General features: G+C 37.6%; 2 protein-coding genes across 6 annotated transcripts in view; one reads left to right on the top strand and one right to left on the bottom strand.

Annotated features, from left to right (window-relative positions):
• LOC131059749 (uncharacterized) overlaps positions 1 to 11891 on the bottom strand; it is a 64058-nt gene extending 52167 nt beyond the window's left edge. Inside the window, exon 1 of the mRNA XM_057992787.2 lies at positions 9062 to 11891. The gene's annotated coding sequence lies outside the window, so the exon portion shown is untranslated. The remainder of the gene's footprint in view (positions 1 to 9061) is intronic.
• Positions 1 to 25513, top strand: part of LOC131059747 (structural maintenance of chromosomes flexible hinge domain-containing protein GMI1) — a 411868-nt gene that overhangs the window by 45533 nt on the left and 340822 nt on the right. For all 5 annotated transcript variants that reach the window (XR_009110235.2, XR_009110236.2, XM_057992783.2 and 2 more), the window contains one exon: positions 8188 to 8260. Coding sequence is in view for 3 of the 5 variants with exons in the window: in XM_057992783.2 (XP_057848766.2) it covers positions 8188 to 8260 (73 nt within the window). In the remaining 2 variants the exon portion in view is untranslated. The remainder of the gene's footprint in view (positions 1 to 8187; positions 8261 to 25513) is intronic.

The following is a 25513-nucleotide window of genomic DNA, read 5'->3' as shown; positions in this document are numbered from 1 at the left end:
CTCACCGACAGAGTGAAGTATATGAAATGGTTAGAAGATTGACTTGTAATAGAATAACCACTTTTGTATTTGATGCTATCATTGTGATCACTGAGTTGTAGCTCGGTGCAGGGGTTGTAGCTCCTTTGGGTTGTAGCCCATAAACTAGCAGGGGTTGTAGCCCATAAATCAGTTAGGGGTTGGTGGTCCTTGGATTGGTGCCCTAAATCAGGGGTTGTAGCTCCTTGGGTTGGTGCCCTAAACTTTGTAATAGATTTCATTGTGAGGCTGGATTGGAGCAGAAGACTCCAGCAGCTTTGCTCATTGAGGTTTTTTCCATCTTGGGTTTTCCTCGTACATATTGGTGTTATGTGATGTCCCTTTGTGTGTTTGCATTTGTGGTGGTCTCTCCTCTAACCGGTAAGTCTGCATTGAGTTAGATATGATAACCTGTATACTCACATAGGATAGCTAAAGAGAAAAGAATTTGAGAACCCCTGATTCACCCCCCTCTCAGTGGTGCATTGTATCTAACAGTATGCACTAAATATCAAAATCGTGGCCTCTAACAAAATCGTGGTCTCTCCAAAGGTGGTGCCACATATCAAATCCGCCTAATGTGGCAAAAAATGCCACCAAACTCGCTGCAATGGCCTCCAAAAATGGCACCCAGGTTTGATTGGGGACAAATCACCTTCAAACTTGCACTTTCAGCTCACAAATGGTGTCTAATGGACACTCAATAAAATCGCCTAGCCAGAAAAATTTCTCCAATCATCCACTTAGCCACCTTCAATTAATCACATTAGCAAATATAATAATATTATATTGTTGGCAAGGCTCTTTTTAAACATGTTTCCACCTTGATGTTTCACCACACAAGCAATGTGGGATAAAAAACTTGCCTGGGAAAATCGATTTGCATCTAGAAAATAATAATCATCAAATGATCATTGCAAATCATTAATAATTTTTTTTATAATTAAATAATTGTTGTCAAATGTAGAAACAATTAAATTTGGGGCCCACTTGCGTTAAGTTACTTCACTTTCACTAAATTTGGCCATCTGGGGGAAAATCGCCACGTATCTGGATAAAAAATCGAGATAAAAATCATCATCAATCACTGTAATTGCTCTGTAATGAAAATCGACAGTCTTTGGGATAAAATTCTTGATAAAAAATGTAATGTCCCCTTATGGATTTAGGGATGCTTTAGCCATAATTAATCAATTTCAAGATACTTATGACTCAGGCTGAATATATTAGGAGACAACTCCACCGTAACATGCATCAAATCAATGATATTTCGCAAATCAATCAATTAAATATTCATAAATAAATTATTCGTCCATCAAACATCCCTAGTTCTTAATGTAAGTATCAAACCAATTGTAATGTCCCCTATTAGGAACATCTCCTTCCCCACTTCTTAAATATTGATAGTAATAACATGTTTTAGACTATACGTATACTAATTTCTTATGTATTATGAATATATATATGAAATTAAGTATGACTGTCATACATATTGCAGTCCATATTAATATTACTATTTATTCTGCATAAGAACATTATCGGGCTTCATACATTAAGCATACTTATTAAACACATCCCCATGCATACCACCAAGAACAAGGATGTTACTGCCTGTAACTTAATAACAGTTCTGATCTGATTTGATCCATGGTGATCCTACTAGATGTTTTTGATTCCTTTCCTTTATATCTCTCAATGTGAGGGAGAGGTCACACCTCTTCATCATGTATGCCCTTTGGCAAGAGACACACCCTTTCACCATTCTCTTTGATAGAGTGCAACTCTTCATTATTTCTGCCCTTTGAAACGGACACAACCTCTCATAATCAGATCTGCACTTATTATTTAAATCAGATCTGCACTTCTCATTTCCAAATTATCCCCCCCTCTCAAATGAGGTTCTCTTCTCCCTTTTATATCTCATTGTTGAGGGAGTCACAACCTTTCCTTTCATTTCTTTTGACTTTTCATTAACTTAATTAATTTTTAATTAATCATATTTAATTATATTTAATTATTTTACTTTATATTTTAATTTAATTTTATTATTATCATTTATTATTGAATTTTATTTCAAAGTGGGGACATTACAGTCCGCCCTTACCGAATTTGCTTGTCCTCAAGCAAATGTTTATTTTAATTTCCTCAACTAAGTCATCTACCAACATGAGTTAAACAACACAAAGCATATACATGGGAAACACGAAGCATACACGTGGAAGGCACAGAGCATACACATGGAAAACACGAAGCATACATATATGCAAACACGGAGTATACATGTGAATACACACATTGTGAAATTTCTTTCTTCTTATGAATAGAAACACAAATCAACACCAGCTTGATGCAAAAACATAAACACTCAATCTAGTTTGTGATCTCAGGTAGAGTATTTAAGAATTTCAAATGGAGTAAATATAATGAGTTTGATTAGCCATATCGACAAAGAGGATAGATAGCACAATGTTTGGATACTTGCCTCAAGTATTAATTAAATGGACTATGCTTAACCCCCTATTCGCCATTAATGAAAGAGAAAAGATTTAGAGACGAGACGCCTGTAGCGCTTATCAGGCCCAAGAGCGGCACACTCCCCCTTGGCCCAACTGATGGTAGACTTTCAATCATCCACATCGGGTTGCCTACCTGACAGAGGCCTAGTTTCTGCTGACCTCATTGCTCTATCTCTCTCCCATGCTAGTGGTGAATGTGAAGTATACATCTATTATTAGTCAATTTGTTTAAGATTATACTGTTATCAATGAGATAAGTCCATACTCATTCCCTAGCGAGACCAAGGAGAAGTAGGTGCAATAGGATGCGTAGCGCTTATCAGGCCCAAGAGCGGTACACTCCCCCTTGGCCCAACTTGTGGCAGATGTTCGGTCATCCACAGTGGGTTGCCTACCTGACAGAGGCCTAGTTCCTGCTATCCCATGGCCCTATTCCCTTGTATCTTACTGGGTTTGGGTATGCAATTTATCCATTCATCATTACTTAATAATTAATCCGTGGTTTCTTTATGGGACTAATCCTTGTGATCTTAAAATCACATTAATAATGCAATTCAATACTGACTTGTAATTTCAATAAATATTTGTGTATGCATTAGCCTTCTTCGTATTCACTTCCTCAGTGAGATCAAAAGGATTTAGACACAATGAGATGCCCGTAGCGCTTATCAAGCGCAAGAGTGGTTTACTCCCCCTTGGCCTCACTAATGGCAGACCTACAATCACCATAGCGGGTGATGTACTTGACAGAGGCCTAACATCTGTTGACCTCATTGCTCTACCCCATTTCCTCACTAATGGTCCATATGGAATTTATGATTAATTTATTCTCAATTTAAATGCCAACTTATTATTATTATATATATATATATATTAAGTATTTTAAATGCCACATGGATATGCCTAGTTATCCACTATTCTAATTTGAATTACTTTGAAATCATACCCATTCAATATCTATTTGGCTGATAATAATATATTTTAAATTCATCTTACGAGATGGAACCTTCGTTGCTTATCGGTCATGGTATTTGCCTCTGTTTATTGACTAGAATAATTCGTTGATTCAATCTTACCCTACAGGATGGCAAGATCATAGCTCTGATACCATTTGTAATGTCCCCTTATGGGTTTAGGGATGCTTTAGCCATAATTAATCAATTTCAAGATACTTGTGACTCAGACTGAATATATTAGGAGACAACTCCACCTTAACATGCATCAAATCAATGATATTTCGCAAATCAATCAATTAAATATTCATAAATAAATTATTCGTCCATCAAACTCGTCAATAATTGCCACTGGGGGAAAATTGATCTTCATCTGGACTCCAAAATTCACTTCAATTTCTTCCTTAAGTCCAAAAATTCACCTTGGGGGAAAATCGTTGCCTATTTGGATAAAAATCCAGATCAAAAATTGATCAAACATCAAACTTGGGGAAATTCACCATTCATCACCACAATCATCTGCATAAAAATCTATCATATCTGTTCACGTAGGTCATCAGGATAATTTCCCACACTTAAGTCAAAATTTCAGCCTCCTGGTGGAAAATCACCCTCGATAAGGAACTTGAATGGGGGAAAAATAGGGTCCATTTGAAATGTGGTAGAAATTCATCTCCCATTAGTATTTTGAGTGGGGAAAAACTGTGGGTCATCGGAAATGTGGGGGGAAAAGCACTTCCCATCCGAAATTTTGACCTTTTAAAGATTAAAACATGGATTTTCATCGGGAATTCAATGATTTCTCCACTCAAAAACATCTGGACGCTTCAAATTTCATCACAACGCATCAAGACTTAGCCAAATTCATCAAAATTTGAACGAGAAGATTAGGATTTCATCGGGATAAAGTGAAAAATTGACTTGAATTACCTCCTAGGAGCAAGAAAATGACCCCTAAAGGATCCCTTAACACTTAGGCACAAAAATATCTTCGATTTGGACACTTTAAAACTCAATCACGCTCAAAAGTCTACACTTAACAAAATTAAGACCACCTAGACATCTGACATTCTGCATGCAGTTGATCCTATTGAAACCTCGAAAACCCTAATAGCAATGAGGCATGCTCACACTTCAAAACTGGAGACTCGGACACTTGAAGCTTAAAATTGCCGCCTACCACAAAAGCCCTAAACCAACAAGATGCAGAAAGCAAGAAAGAGGGGGTCCCCATTTGCAATGGGGCAATGTGTGAAAAGAAAGGTCACAACAAGAAAGTTTTGCAATCTTAAGGCAGATTGGAGTTTATTGAGATTGTGCAACAATCATAGGCAGGTCGGAGTTTAGTATGTTTTTGCATTGTGGATGGGTGGATTTCTTTAAGGTTTTGCAATAATACACTAGGTTGGTTGGGCTTTCAACAAAATTTGTAATGAAATCAGGTCGAAGTTTCAACTGATTTCGCATTGTGCATTGACCCATGTCGGATTTGAAACAACTTTTGCATTCATCCTCCTTTGTTGATCAGAGTTCTTGACAAGTTTTGCATCCTCCAAGTCAGACTTTGTCCAACCTTTACATTGGTGAGATCAGACTTTAGATCAGTTGTGCATTAAGTGAAGTCGGATTTTCATGAACTTGTGCGTAAAGTCAAGTCGGACTTTTCACATGTTTTGCATTGCACAAGGTCTAGGTCAGAGATTGAGAATGATTTTCACAAATGCATAAGCAAGGTTGGAGATTTTACCATTCTTGCATTGAATCGGACTTTAAAATGTTTGCAATATTTTTATATCCCTCTTCAATGGATGGTGGACTTGGATGAAGGTTGCACATTGTTTGCTTGACTGACAAAGTCTATGCCAAGTCCGGCATTCTAGCACCCTTTAGTGGTAGGGTTTATAGCAACTCTTGCAATTTGACATTTTACACACCAAAGAATGGTGAACGTGATACATTTTTGCATCGTTCAACAATTTTGTGGTCTTCCTCAATGGTGGACTTCCATCAAAGTCCTGCATTTTTACCTCAACTTGTGGTAGAGTTTGACCAATATCCAGCAAAATGTTAACTTAGTGTGAAAATTTCAAGGGCGGACTTTGCTGAAGATCTGCAATTTCTGATCAGATTTTGAATCAACTTTGCACGTTGACATGATCAGATCTTAGACCACCTCATTTTCTTGCAGTGGTGGACTATGCTCAAAGTTCGTCATAAAACCATCCTTACTGCAATTCTTTGATCAGAACATAATGGTGGAGTTGTGTAATGTCCCTACTATTTAGAGATCATTAACCTGCAAAACAGATTGTTAGAACATAACAAACATATATATATATATATATATAAGTAATCTAAATTGCAATCTAACTTCAATGCTTAATTAACGTAATCATAATTTTCATCTAATAAAAAAGGATACAATGCCATATGTAAGTATGTCCTTAGGCAGCCGTGAGGCTCGCCTTCTTGGAACCCCTTGGTCCCAAGCCCTCCAGGAATTCGAAGATGAATTCGAATCCTGTCTTGGGTGTAACCTCTTACACCCAAGCCATCCAAGGAAGACCCTTGTCTATTCCTTACCTTGGGTGATGCCTTCATCATCCAAGTCTTCAGAGGGGATCGACCTGACCTTTGAGTCCTGTCTTGGGTATAACCTCTTATACTCAACCCAGCCAAGGAAGACCCTTGCCTTTTCCTTGTCTTGGGTGATGCCTCCATCCTCCAAGTCCTCAAAGGTAATTGACCAGATCCTTCTCTTCTTGGTTGAGTTTTACTCAACCAAGCCCATACATTTGCATAACAGTTTCAGTTCATAAACTATCCCTTGTGTTAACATGAATTCTTAATGTATTCTTAAATTAATTTATATATCAATATTATTTTCCATCTTTTACATGTGCCTTACATTTCTTAGAATACCCTTGTATTCATAATCCTTCTTAATAGGCAAACTTATGTATACAACAATTAACAAGATTATATCTTTTACCTATTTTTAATGACTAGTGAATATTATACATTAATATATGTATAAATATCCACTAGACTACAATTAACATCACCTATTAATGAACCTTATTCATTATCCATTACTCATTAATCAATATTAACTAATATTAATGAACCTTTATAATTAACATCACCTATTACTATTAGTAAGAATGACATTTCATATACTATACTTATATTGTTTAATATAAGTGGGAACTCGGTTTCTTACCTTTCTTCCGCAGTCTGCTCTTCCTTACCTTTCTTCCGCAGTCTGCTCCCCACCTTCCTCCTTGCCTTTAAGTCTTACCGTTGCCTCCTTTATAACCCGTGAGGGGTTGTGCCCCTCCACGGGCCCCTTCCGCATGAAGGGGTGCAGGGGTAATCGCAGCCTAGGCTGCGGTTACCCACGCACCACTTCATGCAGAGGTAACCCAGCCCCATTCGGGATTATCTTTTACTATGTTTTATATATAATATATTAAATATTATATCTTGCTTCCTTTTTAGTATATTAAATATTAATTACGTTTCATTTTAAATATATAAAATACTATATATTATTTCCTTTTAATGTATTAAATATTAATTACATTTCATTTTAAATATATATATTATTTCTTTTTAAATATAATAAATATTACATAACGTTTATATTACATAACATTTCATTAAATATATTCAATATTACACATCAAAATATATTTAAATATCTTTCCATTTAAATATATATTAATTATTTAAATAACATTTCCTTTAAAACAATTAAATATATTTCCTTTAATTTTCATAGATTATTTAGATTATTATTTTAATTTATTCATTTACAATATCCTTATCCACGCAAATGATTTTACATCTCATGATACCATAGGGGTTATAACAAGTTGGACAAAGGTTGTGCATTGTTCTCCTTGGTCTAGTAGAGTTTGCTCAAAGTTTGGCATTAAGGCATGACTAAATGTAATTTGCAAGGACGAAGTATGTCAAGATCTCACAATGTTTTCCAAGTAGGACTTTCAATGAGTTTTACATGATTAGATTTTGTCAAAGAACTACAATTTGTTCACTTCTTTTGTGGATTCTGATCACAAAAATTACACTAAATACAAACATTCTTAAGTTCCCCTTAGAAACCTCCTCAAAATTGTGACAAAATTGACATTTCGACTAGATTTTGCGGCTTGACAAATCTAGAGCTCATCCTTAACATTGTGGAGAAAAACTTGCATATGTAAGACTTGCAATTCCTAACGGAATCACAAGAAGATTTTCCATTCCAACACACGAACTTGCACTTGAACAATTTGCTATGACAACAATTTTTGCAACTTCCTTGCATTTTTGACCACTCGGCAACTTTCATCATTTTCACAACTTCGTAACTTTCACCATTTTGGCAACATTGCTGACCTAGCAAATTTAACCTCATTGACAACACTTGAAAGATGACATTCTGGAACCTCCTCAACCTTGTCCTAACAGAACTGACCTCTTCTCACTAGCAAAGGCTAACGACCTAAGAAACTACTGTCAAGCCAAGAAAACCAAGAAAATGACTACCCTAAAAAGTGAAAAGTGGGGGGTGCCCGAGCTTAATTCATTTGACTTAAATTTTCATCTGTAAGAAATCTTTTTCTTTAAATCAGAAAAAATAGATTAATCTTGATGACTACACTTGAAGTAGCATTTGTTGATTTTGTCTGCAGGGGAACTATGGGCTCCTCAAACCATAGAGCTGTTAGATGTGAGGCAGTGGGTGGAAGACCACCGTATTTGAAGGTGAGCATGATAACACATTTGATTTGGCTGTTGTTCTGTTGCTCCTACATCATGTGTGTTATTAGTATTTGCATTTTTATCTTATGGCAAGGTTTTACCTGGTTTGGATTCCCATTGCCTATTTATGCTTGCTTTGTTTTAATTTTCAGTAACTGTTTAAATCCCCCAGGTTGTCATGTTCTTTGCTGGTTTTTTTAGCTGCTACTGTAATTTTCCATACTTCTAATTTCAGTTACATACTGTATCAATTGTGGACATCAACATGATTTTGTTTGTTATTTATTATGTTTAAAGTTTAAACATTGAATAGTCTTGTTTGGTTCAATTCAAAGTTGGTGGAAACATTATATGGTCTTATTCTTTCTAAAAAGATCTTATGTTTTGAAATGATCTAATGCAATGCTAGAGTTGTCCTTTATAACCAAGTGGAAAAGATAATGACGGTGAATGATTGATTATGACCTTTGAGTTATTTTCTTTGCAAAATGGTATGTAAACTTTCATGGCATGTATAGCAATTTGAGATAAAAATAAATGATTATATTAAGCCCATAATTCTAGGAAACCTAGGGTGCTATATAAAATAGATATTTTAAAATTGATTTAATTACCTAAGAACTTTAGGAATGCATGTAAGAGTTGTTGATTCAATTCCATAGCAGCCGAAGGATCATATTCTAAAAACTTGGACAGGGCTGACCCAAAAAATTTGAAAACTTGAAGCTTGGCAAAAAAATACACATAGCATTGATTTCGTTCATATATAAATCAAAATTAGAGTAATATACATATCATCCTTACCTCTCTTAGCTCTGTATCATTCCAATGATGGATCGTGCTCCAAAACTTTGATCAAAAAACTAAAACACAGTCTAATCCAGAAGCAGCGTCAACATATTTAAATTATGGATTGTGGAATATACATATCATTGACCATAGGTCTGTTACTTATAGATGCCTAACTATTTTTAGAAATCTGAAAATGGAAATAAAATCTGGCAAAAGAAATAACAAGAAAAAATAATTAATCATCAATGTGTTGCTTCTCATTGTGAATATGAATCTATGCTTGTGAAAAGCCCAACCCAGTTCAAGACAATTCTTGCACTTTCCAAACTGTTTATTGTTCAAGTGTTTTGTCAAACAATTGCTATCCCTGTTATTTCTGTAATTGCACATTCTAGAGTTTGTTGTTTTGAATAGTCCAAAGATAATGAATCAAATAAGGAGAGAAAAATAAATTGAGATTTTGATAAAATGGCAAAAAGAAAACTACGTGATAGCCAGAAGAAAAGAGTTAATCTCTTTGTGTGTAAGTACAACTCCAAATGTTTTTGGAGGGAGCTTCAGCAAGAAAGAAAACAAACAGAGAACAACTTCACAGATGCACACTGGTTAGATTATGCAAAGCTCTTTTATGAGTGGGTGCATGAAAAAGAGAAACCTCCTGCAATAAATGATTCTAAAGAGCTATTCTTGGTTGAAGATGCCAAACATATAAGAAACTTGGCGAGTGCTAAAGTTGAGGACATTGACAGTTGGAAGTTGAATTTTTAAAATGGGGAATAGAGCTCCTTGCTCCAGCTCACATCAACAATTTTTTTATCAAAGTTACTCAAAGTGGCTTCCCGGCTAAATGGACAACTAGTGTTGTATTCCTTTGGACAAAAATGGAGATGTTAATAGTCCTTCAAACTATTGTAATATTGTGATCAACCCACTTCTTAGAAATATTTTTGGGAGTATGATAGAGTGTAGAATCAACAGTTTGGTAGAAAGAGAAGGTAAAAGAGCCAAAAGGCAGGCAAATTTCAGACCAAAGAACTCCACCATTGACCATTGCATCACTCTTAGACACTTCATTGAGAAGGCTTGGGACACTCACAAGGGCAAGAAGCTTTTTGATGCTTCATTGATTTCAAGAAGGCCTTGAACATGAAGGGACAAACTTTGGAGTAGAATGGAGGGACTTGGGATCCCTAACAAACTTAGAGCTGCAGTCGAAAAACTTTATAGTCAAGTTATAGCTAAAATTAGAACAAAGGATGGAATGTTTGAATTCTTTGGCAATGACATTGTGGTCAAACAAGGGTGTTCGCTCTCACCCACCTTGTTTTGCCTATATATTGATAAACTTGCAGAGTGGCTAAACAAGAATAATGGGGAAGGTATTCATCTTGTAGGTTATGTGGTGAAGCTAGTTTTATATGCAAATGATCTTATTTTAATTGCAAAAACTGTGAGCGGTTTGAAGGAACTTTTGAAAGAACATGAGCTATTTTGTCAAGAGGTCGGAATGCAAGTAAATACCAACAAGACTAAAGTCATGATATTCTCTTTGAAAAAAAAGAAACAACAAATTAACTTTATGTTTGATGGTTGTCCATTGGAGATAGCAAAAGAATGCAGGTACCTGGGAATTGATATTCTCCATAAGCTCAAGTGGGAAACTTGTAGGTTAAAAAAGATACGAGGAGGAAATAAGGTTTCTTATCTCTTGCAAAATAGATGTAGGAAAGTAGAGTTATGGGATTGGAAAACCAAGAAAATGCTCTTCGGTTTGTTGATTAGGCCAGTTGTTCTTGATGGTTGTGAGATTTGGGGGAGTAGCATGTCAAACCACAAATGGAGGCAATTGGAAAGAATCCAAAAACATATAATCATTAGTAGTCTCAAATTCAGTTGTCCCCGATGAGATTATTTAAGTATACGCATGAATGTTTCCAATGGAAGGCTCAATAATAGTTCATTTGTTAAGTTAATTTAAAAAAAGTTAAAATCATGGATAAGAACCATTGGCCCAAAATGGTTGTTAAGAAGAAATTAAAATAGAGGAAGAAGACTTGGATGAAGCAGAACAACAAATGGATCAGCAAAAGGGACATTGATCTGCAAGATTTTCCCAACAGTAATGATGAGATAAGAAAGCTTGTGTATGAAAAATTCAGAATTGCCATGTGGACAAAGCAGGTTGGTCAAAAAAACACATTATATCAAAGAGTTCAACGGTCAACCTCTTGTGGGAACATGATGAATTTTTTTATCTAAGGGTAGCATTTAAGGGAAAGGCTAGACATCTGGTTGTGTAATTTAGAACTAGGTCCAATCATCTTAGATGTGAGTCAGGTAGATGGGCTGTCCCTAAGGAAGAGTGGGATGAAAGAACATGACTTTTTTGCAATAAAGGGGTGGTGGAAACTGAATGGCACTTCATCTTTGAGTATTCTGCTTACGAGGATATTTGTAAACAATATGAGGAGAATTTGCAAGGGTGCAGTCTAAATGAGTTATTTGAGGAGGCAAGACTACACAAAATTGTGGGTTTACGTAAACATTTTGGTGCCGTTGCCGACACAAACTCGGAGAACAATATGGCAGCATGCGGTAGGCATGCATAATGGGCCAACCATTCCAACATATATTGTTGCTAAACGAAAGTGACACCCAAGAAAAATTGACATAGGCGGAAGTATGAGAGGATCAATTGACGAAAGACTTGGTAGATTTGTGGGAGGTTTCGGTCACTCAGTATGTGTAGAGGGAAGCTTGGGAGAGAGCGGTCTCTGAAGGCATGGTGTGTGGCGAACTCACAATGACACCACCATCTTCGATCTTCTTGGAAGTCTTCCAATGTTGTTGGCATGAAATCAGATTGAGCTGCAAGACTGATGAGAGGAAAGCGACCGTGAACAATGTCAACAACAAATACTGCAAAGATACGGAGAGAGGATTGGTAGGGAGGAAGAGGAGTGGGTTACGAGTAGATGTTGAACCCCCAACAATTAATGCCCCTACGCCGAAACAAAGACCAACATACTAGAAGCACTTGGGATGAGGGAGAATCATTTGTATGGAGATCTCTCCACTTGAGAGAACAAAGTGAAAGCTGTAATGTCCCCTACCTGATCGATTTAAATATACTAAAATTGATAGATTTTCTTCAATAGGTTATTAACAAGTACTTGTCTATTTTCCTCATTAGCTGATTAATTTCATTATTCATAGTTCTTAATATAGATATTAAACCCTACTACTACTTCAGTTTTAAGGGAGAAGGGTTTACATATGTTACCAAAGCGCTTAGAGACCAACTACAATAGGTTCCCTCAAAGTTTACAGATCCAAGCCCTTACCTATCTTGGGTCTATACCCTCAAGGCTTATTGGTCGCTGATCGCCACCCTATCTTGGGACTTAACCTATTGCTTGGATTTAGACTGCCCCTCTTTGGAACATCTCAATCCCATCTTCTTAAATACGGAAAGTAATAACATGATTTAGACTATAAGTATATCTATTTCTTATGTATTATGAATACGTATATGAAATTAAGTATGACTATCATACATATTGCAGTCCATATTAGTATTACTATTAATTCTGCATAAGAACATTATTGGGCTTCATATATTTAATATTAAGGATACTTATTAAACACATCCCCATGCATACCACCAAGAACAAGGATGTTACTGCCTGTAACTTAATAACAGTTCTGATCTGATCTGATCCATGGTGCTCTTACTAGATGCTTTTGATTCTTTTCCTTTATATCTCTCAATGCCTCTTCATCATGTATGCCCTTTGGCAAGAGACACACCCTTTCACCATTCCCTTTGATAGAGTGCAACTCTTCATTATTTTTGCCCTTTGAAAGGGACACAACCTCTCATAATCAGATCTGCACTTATCATTTAAATCAGATCTGCACTTCTCATTTCCAAATTATTCCCCCTCTCAAATGAGGTTCTCTTCTCTCTTTTATATCTCATTGTTGAGGGAGTCACAACCTTTCCTTTCATTTCTTTTGACTTTTCATTAACTTAATTAATTTTTAATTAATCATATTTAATTATATTTAATTATTTTATTTTATATTTTAATTTAATTTTAAATATTTTAATTTTATTATTATCATTTATTATTGAATTTTATTTCAAAGTGGGGACATTACAAAAGCAGACAATGGTTAAGAGGAATCCATGAAGGTTTAGAGAGTCTAGTGAGAAGTAGGAGTAGGAGTGCGAGTAGAAGCCATAGTCGAGAAAGGCAGAGACCGGGTGCATGGAATGAGTTGGTAGAAGTTGTGAGGAACCTACTACTTCTAGACGTAGTGGAGGAAGATCTTGCCAATAGGTCGCATGCCCTACTTCCAGTGATGACTCTGGAACCTAATTTGAGAACAACCCATCTATACACTTTGTACATGACAAAGAGGAGTTACATAACCTCGAAGCCAATGTTCCCGAAATCTTTGAAACCAACTTGTATCGAATTAGGAATCTATCTCTTGTGGAGCAATCAAGAATAGGACTTGAGTCGAAGACTCTGAAAGAAGAGACTAGAGAAACGAAAGTGACTAAGGTGCTGAAGATGCAGAAGGTGGATGTGTAGAGAGCTCGTATGTGGCTGAGAGTACAAGACGCATCGGAATGCGGAGAGTAGCACGGTCCAATTTGTTTGAATGCACATGGCAACTTCCAGGCGACACATAGTACCTTCCAAGTGAGGACAATGTTGCACAACTAGAATAACCCAGAGAGGCAAAAACTCTCGAAGTTCACAAGGGATGGATCAAAGGACCCTGTACGACATTGTAAGACATTTATTACGATATGGGAGGCGAGTGGCCAAGATGACCACGATTATTGGTTGAAGGCATTTCCTACCACCCTTCGGGGAATTTCTATGGACTGGTACACAGATCTAGATGTGAAGGACATGGCCAGGTGGAGTGAATTAATGAAGGTATTCGAGGAGTTTAAACTCCTGAGGGAGACAACGAGATTGTAGCTGAAATCTATAATACCAAGCAAGGCAAAAGTGAGAGTGTACGCACGTACAATCATAGGCTCGGAGAGTTGTAGAACAACACACCAGTCAACCGATGGCTTGGAGAAGAGGTGGTTTGTGGAGGGACTTATCCGATCTCTGTGGAGGAAAATGAAAGTTTTTCTTCGCTCTCGTATGCTGAAGCTTAGAACCGGGCGATGGACATTGAGAGCGAGAATAAAACGTCTAAAGGGAAGAAAAGGATTAGTGATGATGACAATATGGTGGAAAGTAGCGATAGGAAATCTAAAACCGTACACACTCTTCAAAAGGACATATTGCAGATGATGGAGTTGAAGGCAGAAAAGGAGAGTGCCAAGGAGAGTAAGGAATTTTGGTGCATTGATTGCAAGGTGGAAGGACATAACAAGGGCACTTGCCTGAAGAAATCATTTTGTTACATATGTCAAGTACTGGGACACTCCATTAAGTAGTGCACATACAACTTAAAAACAAGACTTGTCCCATTTTGGAGGAAAATGAAAGTTTTTCTCCGCCCTTGTAAGTTGAAGCTTAGAACTAGGCGATGGACATTGAGAGTCAGAATAAAACATCTAAAGGGAAGAAAAGGATCAATGATGATGACAGTACGGTGGAATGTAGCGACAAAGAGTCTAAAACCGTACAATCTCTTTAAAAGGACATGTTGCAGATGATGGAGTTGAAGGCAAAAAAGGAGAGTGCCAAGTAGAGTAAGGAATTGTGGTGCACTGATTGCAAGGTGGAAGGACATATCAAGGGCACTTGCCTGAAGAAATCATTTTGTGACATATGTTAGGTACCGGGACACTCATTTAGGAGTTCTCGTACAACTTAAAAACAAGGAGCACACAAGTGCCCTTCGCCCAGGGGGAACAAACACCTTGTTTGGCCCCACCAACAAAACCCTCTGCCAACTCCAATGCATCTCCTGGAGGGTACCCGAACAATAGGCGGGGGAATAACAATACCCCACGAAGGAGGATATCGTATGACTAGAATGGTAGACCCATGATCCAATGCTGAAGTTGTAGTGAATGGGGTCAGTTCATGCGAGATTGCCAAAATGGCCAAAGCAACAATGCACGGTTATGCAAATGGTGTGGACTTGGAAATCACGAGGACATCAACTGTCCAAAGTAGAAGGGGGTAAACATGCTGGACGTGGAAGAGCTAGACAAGGAAGTACTCGCAATTACGAGGCTCCAAACCAAGAAGGCACTATATCTTGATCCTTGTACAAAAAAAGAGACTTTGAGAGCGGAAGATGGACATTGAACAGGTGATGGCAAAAGAAAGAAGGGCCTCACATGTTGCCACCAACACCTCTCTACGGTCGGCGTTCGAGAAGACCATAATAAACTGATGTTGCAAGCCACCTTACTCGTAAGGGTATCAGACCTCTTGTAGACCATGCCTCAGTTTAAGATGACCATCACTAACGTGGTCGGTGAGGAGATAGCCAGCCATGAGCATTGTGAATAGACGAAGAAGCCAACGACAAAGTCACCTGGTGACTCAGCCACTGATCCCATGCTAGTAACTGTAAGCATCGGAAAGAAGCTTGCTATGGTTGAAATGGAAATAATGGGGTGGAAGTTGACTAATACCATCATCGACAGAGGTTCCGGAGTTAATGTGTTGCCGAAGGAGACATGTAAGGGGTTGGGTAAGCCAACACTTTGGCCACCAACCTTCCAATTGGTAGGCACCGACTACCACGACATTAAGCCGCTCGGGACACTCATGGCACAAAATGTTTGTATCGGTAATCAACACTTTTCCTCAACTTCATGGTCATCCCACTCGAGAAGAAGTCATATGATGCCTTCCTTAGAAGGGACTGGTTGATTGCCGCCAAGGAAAACCACAATTGGAAAAGAAATACACTCTCCATCGAGAGCGAAGGATGGAAGTATGTCATTGATTTGAAGAATCAGGCTGTAAGTGAAGAGTTGGCATCCTCTGACTGCAATGACTATGAATGGGGTTTTAAGGACGAAAAGAGAAGGATGGAACCTAATGATGAGGGAGACTGGAATTGGAAGGTTTCTCGGAGGAAGAGACAAGCTCTCTCAATGGGTTGTTCCATTGGCAAATTGAGGACTATGAGGTCCTCCACCCATAATGTAACATGTTACAAATCAGCAAAATTGAAGAGGTTGGTGAGGGTATGGAAAGTACCACCTTTTTGCTAGAGTACGAAGAGTACAAGGAGGGAGTGGCGAATGTGGATGATACCCCAACCCATCGGTTTGAAAGAGATAAGGCCATCAAGTACAAAGAACCAAACAAAAAAAAAGTAACTTGTGGATAGAGGATAATCCGAAGGTGATCTTGGTGGGGGATGATTGGAACCCCATCATAAATGCGGCAACATTCAAGATATTTCTTGATACCTTCGCATGGACGTACAATGATTTGAAAAGAGTACCTCTAGAACACTGCGTACACAGAATCCCTCTTGTATCGGGTGCATAACCCATACAAAAGAGGTCATACAGAATGAACAAGAACTATGGCACCAAGGTGAATGAGGAGATCGAGAAAATGTTAGAAGTCGACATTATCTTCAAGGTGGAAACAAGTGAATGGGTGTCACCTATTGTTATCTCCTTGAAGGAGGAAAACCAGATCTGGATTTGTGTAAATTTCAGGTGCTTGAATTTAGTTATCATCAAAGATCCGTTCCCAATACCGTTCATAGACAACATCCTAAAAGAGGTGGCGAGCCATGAAATGTATCCATCCCTGGATGGGTTTTCGAGCTTTAACTAGATTGGTATTGCAAAGGAAGACAACTTGAAAACCATGTTCGTGGTAGAAGGCAAGGTGTATGCATACGAAACAAGCGAGTGGGTGTCACCAATTGTTATCTCCTTGAAGGAGGAAAACCAGATCTGGATTTGTGTAAATTTCAGGTGCTTGAATTTAGTTATCATCAAAGACCCTTTCCCAATACCGTTGATAGACAACATCCTAGAAGAGGTGGCGAGCCATGAAATGTATCCATTCCTGGATGGGTTTTCGGGCTTTAACTAGATTAGTATTGCAAAGGAAGACAACTTGAAAACCATGTTCGTGGTAGAAGGCAAGGGGTATGCATACAATAGAATGCCATTTGGCCTATGTAATGCCCCAGCCACCAGCAAATTATATTGCATATTTTGGACAGAATGTTGGTAGGGAATTTTTGTTGGGAAAACAATTGTTAGTGTTCACATGTTTGTTAGAATTATAAGGTACATAGAAAAGTAGTTGATAGTTTGTTTAGGAGCTTGTATATTTATGTGTGTTTGTTATAATTTGGTTATTTGCTATCCCATGATGTAAGGGATTTGTTATAGGAGTTTATAATATAGGAGATCCAATTCCTCTATATTGGCATTTGTAATGTCTATTGAATAATAAGAAGAAAGCAACGTATTGTTTAGTGTTTAATTATTTTAGCTTATGTTTATCTCTACTATGTTTCTATTATGGTATTAGAGTAGGATGATTCCTATGCATGTGTATCATTGCACATTGCAGCATTAAAATCATAACGAGTGATACTCTTGATGATCTTCAGATATCTCTAATCTTTTGAGCCAGACAAGGTCACGGTTGCATGATTATTGGACTAGATCGGGCCAAGATCTCTTTTTCATGTAGTGGCTTCTCAATCTTTCATGGATGCCCCTGTTGCTTGATCAATGTTTATAGTGGTCTAACACATTAATAGATTGATACTTCAATTGACAAATGATTTGCACGTTGGTTGGCTTCATTGGTAGACTGTTTTGCTTCATGTTCGAGGTTGGCGGGAGTACCTTTTTATTTGCTAGTTTTGTTGCTCGTGGGTTGGACTAGTCTAGTCCGTGTTGAAGCCAATTTCTCATTGGATATCCTTGATCTGCCTTGCCTAAATCTCTAATAGATGCAAGGAGCTTATGATATTGAGGTTTTTGACTAACCTTGTGAGGTAGTTGAGTATAAAGGCTAGGCAGAACTGTAGAAGGCGAATCCAATGAGAACCAAGTGTGATAGGTTGAGACATTTGATAAGCTAAGATTTGTTTGTAGAAGGCGAATCCTTGTTTTTTTACAAGTCGATTCAATAGCAATAGCTCATCGAACCTTCAATGACCTGTGCATAAGGCCCTTGATCTCAACATTAGACATTGGAACCCTGCACCCATATGTGCAATTAAACTATTGACATAAGGCATGTCTATTGCAAAAGGCGACATTAAAGCTCAGACAATAGTGTGGAAGCTGGTCAGCTCTTTGTCATGTGGCTAACAATTCTTTTCCTCTTAAACACACTAGGTCTCGACATCAAATTTTGCCTCTATCAGTGCGGGTTTCAGCCTTTAGCATATCATTTTTGTATGTGCTTTGATGCAACGATGAAGAAAGGTGTAGTTTTCAATGCTATCCAATGGGTTTGCCATGATTGTCGCTAATTTGGATGACAATGATGGTGAACTTGCAGTTATTTGTATCACCACATTAATTTCAGTGAAGGTTGGAGGCATGCATTAAACTAGAGGATCGTAATAATTTGTTGAATCATTAAATTAGTAATTTCATTAAGTAGATTGGTTCTCTTTTTAGATTTAAGTTTTAATTGTTTCATTTGATAAAATCAGTTGTTTGTACTAGTGTGCATTTGGAGTGCATGATCGGTGGTAGCCGACACTCCTTGTAACATGTTCACATTATGGGGGGGATTATATGTTCTTTCCTCACAAGTGACAAAATGAGCCTCAAAAGTCAATTTTTCTAAGTAGCAAATGAATTGGAGGTAGGAGGCAACGGAGGAAGGAGGACAATCAACGTCCTCTCATTAGTCACCAATGACGAGGCTGCTTATCAGCTTTGGTGGCATTTCATTTCTATTCTTTTGAATATGTTGTGTGAATAAGTGGAAATTTCACATTGTGGGGGTGGAATATGACCAATGTTCCATTCCCATTTCACGCCAAAATGACTAAAGTCAAGGGCATCTTTCAGTGGCAGTTGTCTATGCTATTCGAGATCGAGTGGCAATGATCGATAACAATGACTACAATTAAGAACATTGTGTTCTTATGGAATGTGTTTTTCCTTGACGTACAAGTATAGTAGCAAACAAAAGCACCAAAGTAAGTCAATTCATGGTTCTTGAAAGGGTTTGTGGGAGGATCCAAGAAACCACACGAGGTGGATAGTTGGTGGGTTCTTGTTCATGTCCAGGTTTGTGGTAAGCTTGTGTGAAAACCATGAAAGGTTTATAAAGGTGCCTTTTGTTTGAATCAAGATCATGAGATTGAAGAGTTAGGCTTACTGCAAATGAAGGGTGTGAGTTCTTACCATGTTCACACTAAGGGGGTGAATGTTGGGAAAACAATTGTTAGTGTTCACATGTATGTTAGGATTGTAGGATACATAGAAAAGTATTTGTTAGTTTGTTTAGGAGCTTGTATGTAAAAACCCAACTTGGCTCTCCTCTGCTGACTGTTTCTTTTGAATGCAGTAGATCTGAATTTGTTTTGGTTTTTGAATGTTTATGGATTTTTTTTGTGTTTTTTTGGTAATAATGAGCAATGATACAATACTGAAATAAACTCCTATGCTTAAAATAATACTGAAACAATAATATTACTGCTGGAAATAATTTATGAAACTATCAAGGAAATGTTTGTTCTGTTCTATGGCCAATATGCCTGAAAAAACAAATTCATTACCATGTAAGATAAAAACCTGATTTTTGCTGTCCCAGTAGATGAAAAATCTGCAAAACCGCAAATTTTAATTTTTAAATTTTTACTGTTCACGTGGCACTGTAGCAGTCCGTACGACGCCACTGTTCACGCGGCACTGTAGCAGTCCGTACGGCACACTGTAGCAATATGTACCGTACTTGTTAATCACCAAAATTTCTTCAATAAATCTGCAATAATTTCTCGTGAATTTATTCTTCAATTTTGCGCAATTAGATGTAAATAAGACCTCTAAATGAAGTCTTCTTGAAACCAAATATCACTGAATATTTCATCAGCTCAGATGGTGAACATTGAAGCAACTACGTCCTCCAATGGTGGCTGAAAACCCTAGTCTCCAGAGCAAACCCTTTCAATTCCACAATGTCAAAATAAAAATAGCCATGCTCTTCTTTCCAAACTCAACACTATATATCCTTTTTTGCAAATCGTACCCTAATCCTCTTAATTACAATTTTGCTTGTAGTTTCATTTAATTTCATTTTGGGTGTCAAAACGATTTTAATCATTAAATGGGCATTTAATTTTAATATTTCAATAGTCTGGCTCAGATAATTTAATTAAAAACATGGCCCCGTCTAATGATGAGTTGACCCTCAAGTTAAGTGATTATAATATAAAGTCACTTTATAACTTTATTATTAAATCACTTAATAATAAATGCTAAGTTATTCAAACTTGTCTAACTCCATGAATATTTTGAATTTAGCTATGCCGTCTGAAACTGGAGCTCACCAGTTGACCACCCATCTGACCGTGATGTCTGCTAAAAATAGCAGGGGTCCATCTCCAACTGCTAAAAATAGCCTGGCCAAGCCAAACTCAAAGCAAAACTCATCATAAACAAACTCTGGCAACCCAGAAGTGTACTCTGCTCTGTCCCCGGAAGATCTCCACGCCAAGGTGACCCTCTATCCAATCCTACTAGCCTACGAGGGTCTTTGATAGGCTAATCACAAGCTAGAGTGATGTCTCTAGCTAGAAGGGGACATCACATTGTATATTTATGTGTGTTTGTTATGATTTGTTTTTTTGTTATCCCATGATGTAAGGGATTTGTTACAGGAGCTCCCCTATAATATAGGAGATGCAATTCCTATATATTGGCATATGTAATGTCTAATCATATTGTTTTGTGTTTAATTATTTTAACTTTTGTTTATCTTTGCAATGTTTCTATTAATTTTAAGGCCTTCTTGGACGATTGGTCCATCTACAACTCACAAGAAACTCACCTCATGACACTCAAAGAATGTATGGAGAGGTGTTGAAGGGCACGGTTGGCCTTGATCCCGAAGAAGTGTCGATTCATGGTACCCCAAGGGAAGAAACTTGACCTCATTGTATGCAAGGAAGTGTTGAAGATAGATCTCAACAAAGTAGGGGTCATCATTACAATGGAGAGTCCCGAGGAAACGATTGGTGTGAAATCCTTGCTTGGACATGTGGGCTACTACTGGAGATTCATTAAGAATTTTGCACAAATCTCCTATCCTCTTGACAATCTGACATAGAAGGGGGGGTTGTTTGTTGGCAATTGGAGGAATTGATTATCTGTTGCATTGATGTTTTGTCATTGATGGCAACACTGGCTGTTTTGGTTGTTTTCCGGTTTCTGGTTTCCGGTTTTCGGTAGCTTCCCGTAGAGCAGTTGGATTATGATATTGATCCGGTATGCTCCGTTATGCTTCGGTTTGTGGAATTGGTTTGGATCTGTCATTCATGCTATTTAGATGTGTATCACGATCAGTTGCTTCGAGATTTGATGACTCAGGAGCTATCATTTGTTCTAGCAAGCCTTTTGGTCATCGGTAAGGGTTCTACCAGCAAAGCTTTGTTGAATATCTTTTGATGCATGTGATAAGTGGTGTTGGCACGACTGCTAGATGGATTTCAGGATGCTGGTGGTTATCTTGTTCGTGTTTCTGTTGATCGGTGGTGTTGGATTTGGGTTTGGACCTAATGCTATCTTATTCGGCTAGGTTATAGATCGGTTTATGTAACGTGTTGGTGGATGATCCTGATGCGTTTCCGATTGGATCTATTGATTGGATTATGTTGTTTCGGTCTTAGGCCGACTTGGTTGATCATTGTATTGTGGGTTTATGTTATGAGTTTATTGTATTATCTCTCTAGGTGGCCAACCTAATTGTTTAGGTCCCGGGTTGGTATAAATATGATGTAAGATCTCTTTGTAGATCATGGGCAAATGGGTTTTTGGGATATAGGATTATATGTGTGCGAATAAGGTTGTAATCATATGCAGAGGTTTTGGTTGATCATAGGTGATCGAATTGGGTTTGTGTAAGAAGATTAAGACCTCTCGTACTGAGCTAAATTGAAACTGTATTCAGGCATAGGAGATGCTATTCTTGCAGTTCATTCTTCTTTCCGGATTGTAGTCTGGATTTATTTTGTAGTCAGTGAGGCTCCTTTTGTGATGAGCAATGCGCTCTAGGCTGTTGGTCTTCCTGCGTGTGCAGGCCCCTCTTCATGTAATCACATACTTACTACAGAAGTATTATTTGATTGTGGGTAGGCTTCCCATCGTGGTTTTTCCCTTTACTGGGTTTTCCACGTACAAATATTGGTGTTATCTTTTGTGGATGGTTGGTAATTGTTCCGTGGATTATATTTATGCTTAACTATTATATCTGCTATTCAGGTATTTGGTTTATGTATTCCGGTAATAAGGTTTTAATGCTTAAAGTTCTATAATATGTTAAGAACTGATTTACCTTCCCCCCTCTCAGTTGTTCACCGGTTATCTGAGTTGTCTAACAATTGGTATTAGAGCTTGGTCCTCTTAGTAGAAGCACTGCTTGAGGAAGATCCTATGGCATCTAATAGTTCAAGTTCATCAAGTTCATCTGCAGCTATTTTTCGGAGAGAAATTCCTAGGCTTGATGGAATAAATTATAGGGTATGGAAGATTCGGATGGAGACTCATCTGAGATGTCTTGGTAAAGAGATTTGGGAGATCACTAAGAAAGGATATATACCTCATAGTCCGGCATCGGACAATCCTCCTCGGACAGGCTTGGATAAGGACATTGAAAATGATTGTAGAGCTAGAGAAGCCCTTTTGTGTGCACTTTCTGATCAGTAAAATATGGGACTAATCGACAAATCAACTGCAAAGGCTATATGGGATCAATTGGAGACTCTGAATGAAGGCGACCCTACTATCAAAATTGCTAAACTTGATGGATAACGGGTGAGATATGAGAACTTGAAGATGGAAGAAAATGAAAGGATTATTGCTTTTATGGAGAGAGTTAACGAAATTGTTCTGGAAATTCAGTGTTTTGGTGGATCGCTGAGTGAAGATGAAGTATTTTTTAAAGTATTGAGAGCTTTGCCACCGACTTATAAGATGAAGTCTACTGCAATTAATGAGTTGAGAACAATGGCAAACACCTCTGTTAATAGAGATACCTTGGTTGGGAAGTTATTTGCTTTTGAGCTTGAGGAATTTGGTTCTTCTGGAGTTGCAAAATATGAACCTGCTTTTCATGCATCTACATCATCTACTGGCAAGAGTGATTGGAAAGCCTTATGCTAAGGAATTGGAGGAAATGAAGAAAGAAGATGAAAAGTTCAAGCAACTTGAAGTGCTATTTGCTAGAAGAGTACCTAAAGGTCTGGTGGGAAGTAAGTATGAAGGAAAATCACCTTTTAAATGTTTCGCATGTAATAGGATAGGTCATTTTGCATCTAGATGTCCTAAAAGGAATTCAAGATTTGAGGAAAGAGCTAGAAGATATTTTAGGCCTAACCATGATTATCAGAACAAGCATGAGTACAAGAGGAACAGAGACAAATCATGCTACTATGCGGATGAGGAAGGTGTGACTGATTCTGATGATGATCCGACACAAGATCCAGCTAGTGGATTCGGCAATGGAAAGGAATGGGTATTCTTGGCTATCAAGGAAGTTGATCCGGTACCTGAAGAAAAGGCCCTTGCTGCTATAGTTGAAGACAAAGATGAATGGGTAATAGACAGTGGATGTTCACATCATATGATTAGATAAAAGGAAGTTTCTATCTTTGCAAGAATTTGATGGCGGTTTGGTTAGATTTGGAGATGACAAAGCATGCATGGTCAAGGGAAAAGGAACTATATCATTGGATGGTAAGCATGATACTGATAATGTTTATTATGTTGAAGGTTTAAGGCATAATCTTTTGAGTTTAGGACAGTTGGTGGATAAGGGATTTCAGTTATAGTTCAAGGATAGAAAATGCAAGATTATCAATAGAAATGGATTAGAGATTGCAATCGGTACTCAGACTAAAGGTAACATCTTTCATTTGAACTCCAGTGAGAAGACATTTAATTGCACAAATTGATGAGAGTTGGCTATGGCATAGGAGGTTGTGCCATGTGAATTTTGATTGCATTGTAAAGATCAGTTCTCCTAAGGCAGTTAGAGATATACCTAAGATTTTTGAAGCCCTATAATCTGGTATGTAAGGAATGGCAAATGGGAAAGCAAGTCAGAACTTCTTTTAAGAGTATACAAGAGAAATCTAATGATGTTCTTGATCTTATTCATACTGATCTGTGTGGTCGTGCTAGAATCAAGAGTTTTCAGGGTGATAGATATTTTATGCTAATCATTGATGACTATTCTAGAATGATGTGGGTTAGCTTTTCTAATGGAGAAATCTGAAGAATTCGAAAAGTTTGAAATCTTTAAAGCTAAAGTTGAGACAGAGACAGGATTGAAGATTAAATGCTTAAGGTGTGATCAAGGTGGAGAATTCACATCCGATGGATTTAATAGTTATTGTGAAAAGAATGGGATAAGGAGACAGTTATCCGTACCCCAGACACCTCAGCAAAATGGAGTTACGGAAAGGAAGAATACAACTATCTTGGATGTGGCTAGAACTATGATGATGGAAGTTAATTTGCCTCATATCTACTCGAGAGAAGCTGTGAGCATGGCAGTATACACATTCAACAGAGTTCGTATAAAAGGAGACACCGGTAAGACACCTTATTGTTAACGTGTATGAAATCGCATCACTACGGTTCCATCTAGCCAACGCAGAATAGAATACTAAGAATCCTATCCTCTCTTGAGATAAGGAAATCCGTAGTGCTGTTTTTAATTGATCAATGGGGAGTACCTCAATGTTTCGGTTGTCAGGTCTTGACTGCATTTTAACTTAGTGGTTTGATGTGTTTTGCTAGAAACACAAAGGGGACTTAAGGTTAGATGAACGACTTTCGAGTGAGTTCCCTAAAGTTTAACAGTCCTATACCAGTCGATTTCAGTTGGATTGATACTATCTCAGCTTGACTATATGGTTTCTTCTTGGTAAAGAAAAAAGGAAAAAGAGGAAAGGGGAAAAGTGATAGAGAAAATATGATTAATTAATCTACGATAACATGTTTAGGAAAATAGATAGAAACCTCCAAAAAACCAGATTTAACATTATCAGCTATGAAGCACAATGCTGTAAAAATCTAGTGCAATCTTCAAAGGGAACTAAATTTTCATGCTAGTAAACATAAATGCAGAATTTTGACATTCATTCACTTGATGTTTAACAACCGAACTGAGCATATAAATGGGTTCAGACTAACCATGCAGGGGGAGTGACAATCAGCCAGTCCTTAATGGTATGAACACCAAGGCTTCTATCAAATGTTATCCTAAAAATACTATCTGAAAACAAAAG

This window comes from Cryptomeria japonica, chromosome 3, assembly GCF_030272615.1.
Source record: "Cryptomeria japonica chromosome 3, Sugi_1.0, whole genome shotgun sequence".
Lineage (NCBI taxonomy): Eukaryota > Viridiplantae > Streptophyta > Pinopsida > Cupressales > Cupressaceae > Cryptomeria > Cryptomeria japonica.
Note: the sequence above shows the minus strand (reverse complement) of the source record. Positions and strands in the feature narration are given on the sequence as shown.